Source organism: Limulus polyphemus, unplaced genomic scaffold (assembly GCF_000517525.1).
Source record: "Limulus polyphemus unplaced genomic scaffold, Limulus_polyphemus-2.1.2 Scaffold764, whole genome shotgun sequence".
Classification (NCBI taxonomy): Eukaryota; Metazoa; Arthropoda; class Merostomata; order Xiphosura; family Limulidae; genus Limulus; species Limulus polyphemus.
Genome location: NW_013666374.1, coordinates 335,845 through 339,129, shown reverse-complemented (window position 1 = coordinate 339,129; position 3,285 = coordinate 335,845). Strand labels below are relative to the sequence as shown.

General features: G+C 30.2%; 1 protein-coding gene across 2 annotated transcripts in view; it reads right to left on the bottom strand.

Moving 5' to 3' along the window:
- The window catches only part of LOC106460395 (MAPK regulated corepressor interacting protein 2-like), a 25,517-nt gene that overhangs the window by 6,492 nt on the left and 15,740 nt on the right, over positions 1 to 3,285 (bottom strand). For both annotated transcript variants that reach the window (XM_022387114.1, XM_013920085.2), the window contains one exon: positions 1,244 to 1,294. In XM_022387114.1, the coding sequence (XP_022242822.1) occupies positions 1,244 to 1,294 (51 nt within the window). The remainder of the gene's footprint in view (positions 1 to 1,243; positions 1,295 to 3,285) is intronic.

The window sequence follows — 3,285 nt, the reverse complement described above, 5'->3', positions numbered from 1 at the left end:
CGAACCATGATTGTTATGTAGTCTGCTTTTTAACAGCTTTAAAAAAATCATAGGCTAGTGATCTAAATTCTAAACACATACTTAAAGCTCTTTTTCTATTATTTTTAACCGTATAAGCCAGCATACCTTCCAGTTCAGCAGGGATTCTCATAGAGATTGGAACAAAGCTATAAAAGCTTAACTTGGTGATACACTGCGAAATGTTTGGGAACAACTTCTGCTACAATTACAGTCCTGATGGGTTTTTTTAAAGCATACAAAGTTTCCTTTATCATTTTATATTTCATTTCGATTATGATGTTGCAGTATAATAGGAAAAGTTTTTCATGGAAGAAGACAAGGTAGGCTTAGTTAGATCATTTTACACTTGACTATATCAAGTTAATTTTTGCTTACAAAGCTGCTACTTGATAAGTAGTGTTTACATAAAGCCATATTACCTAAAGTAACTGCTTGAATGGTCAAAAAAGAAAAAAAACCACCAAAAAGAAATACAAAAATATACCTACACCAATGAATACAAAATGAGTTAAAAATTTAATACATACATTAAAAGTTTTGATTAACAATTAAAAAAAAAGTCAGCTTGGTATGGTAAAAAAGTTATTTGTTATTGTATGCAGTAATTGTAAATAGAGTGAAATTGTGTGCAGTAGTTATCTAATCAAAACAAAAATAAGATTTAGTTTCATGAAATAAAAACTGTATTGCAAAGTTTTAAAAGGATGTAGGAAAACAAACATCAGTAGTCGAAATACCTAAACAAAGGAAAACAATTAAAATTCAATCAAGGCAAAACTTTTAATATTAAAAGGAATGTATTTTTATTTGTTTCTTTAAAAACGATTTTTAAAATCTCAAAGCTGTGAATTTCTAGAACTATCAAATATGAAATTAAGATAATTTATTTGCAGTTCATCACAAGTTTCAAACTATTTGATCCAGTAATTATTTTTTCACAATGCAATAAAACAAACCATACAACATGCATATCCAGTTGAAACACCTGATCATTTTACAGTTAATACAAAAAACAATTACAGACTGATGAAGATTGTTATAAATTGAAGTTAAAACTAAAGTAATACTAAAGAAAAAGAAAAAAAAATATCCAAACTATATTTATATTCTGTCATTAAAAATAATGCATCGTTTCATACTGGAAATGCAAGGGTAGTCTACTGTCATACTGGAAAATATGGATAATTACTACAAATTAGAACACACAGAGCAATTTACTTACTTGGTAGTTGACTGCATGAACAGTTGTCTTGATAATATACCACACTATGCACTGCAAATAAAGAAATACATATACTTTTTGGTATACAGTTATACAGCTGAAAATGGAAATATGTGGCTATGTAACTCTGAAAAGACAGCAAATACAGTAAAACCTCATTTATCCATGCCCTGTTCATCTCTGGTCCTCTGCCTAGTTTCACTGTTGTATTGCCAATGAAGACATAATATGCGTGTGTGCATCACACAACAGAAAATGTATATTTCATTCTACAATATATTACATTATTACCTAGTCAACCAGTGCCATCTTGGACAGTATATTTACTGAAATAGCAGGCTTAAAACATAAATTAGTAGTTCTAAGTCTGAAGCAGAAACCAGAAATTGCCAAGTTTTTTTTTAAAAATTGCTTTGGAGACATCTTCAATACATGTTGTTTTGGTTTATACTACTGTTATCTACACTTTATTGATGCATTCTAATCATATGGAATGACATCTTATATATCCATGGATTTCACATATCTGGTGATTTTCATCTCGCAAAGCATTAGGAAAAATGGAGTTCTACTATATTTCCTAACTGAAATTATTGAAACAAACATTTAGGTTAAAAGAATTACATTCAGTTATAGACATTAAATCTTTCTTAATAATGTGTTTCTCACACATAAACGATACTAATTCTTAATGTTTGAAACTATTCAAAACTGACTAGTGATGCAACAGAAAGTGAAAATAACATTTACTAGGTTATACTGAAAAAATTAATCATAGATAATGAATCATTCAAAGTTATAATTCTTTATCCCACTTCTTAATTTTTGTGCTGAAATAGAAGTTGAGAGTCTCTAGAAAGCTCCTCATACTTCATTCATCTTTGTGAATTACAAGAACATTTAAAAGTTCACAAAATTTAGCATTCCATTGTGTGGATATCCAAGTTCAACCAAATTTTGATAAAGTTTCCACACATGCACACAAATGTGTAAATCATATTTACTTTGAACAGGATGACATTCAAACAATGACTCATTTTCTGACAAGCACAATCATTTACCATTTACCACCATTTACCTTATACAGTGTAAAAAATTCTATTACAAATATGTAGGACATACACAAACAAATGTTAAAGAACATTTCAACAGCCATAAATCTTCTATTAACACTGAAAAAGATATCCCTGTTGATCAACACTTTAATCAACCTGGTCATTCCATTAACAATGTTACTCTCACCAGCACTGAAATAGGATTTAACAATAAGCTACTGGTATTTGGTATTGAGTATTATTTTCACTTTCAGGCTATAACAGTATAAATACAATGGTTAAGACTAGTGTAGGAGTTAAGCATTCACACTTTGTTAGGTGTAATGGGTGCAAGGAGAGAGTTTTATATTTGGGAATTCAGGACTGGAATGTAATTTTAAGGAAGCTAGTAGTAGTAATGAAGATATACAATTTTTATGTAGAGTTTGTAGGTTGGAGGAAAAGTTAAAGGCAATCATGATTAAAGTAGATGCAACAGATAAAGAGAAGTGAAGATTATGGGAAATGACAGCAGGATTTCAGGAGGAGCTTAAGCTTTTACATGCAAGGGATACATCAACTAATAATGATATTCAGGAAGTTAGAAAGAGTACTATTAGAGTAAAAGTAATGAATGTAGTTATAATGAGCCTATTCTGTTGAGCAACAAATTTCAGCCCTTAGTGTCTACTGACAAGGAACTATTGGAGGGAAGGAAAACAAAAGGGTCAGAGAAGGATGTGGATGGTAAAGAGGTTATAGTTATAGGTGATTCTTTGATAAGGCATGTGGATAGAATAGTCTGTGGGGTAAATTATATTTTGGTTACAAATTTTGAAGGGATGCAACAAGAATTATCTGTTGTGAATTGGGAAGCTAAGTTATTTGGAGACAGAAGTGGCAAATGTTTAAATATTAAAGGTAAACATATTCCTTTTAGGAACAAAACGGTAGCTGCAAGTAAAAAATGAGGTTGGCTCACAAAGAGTTTAAGAGATAAAATTAAAG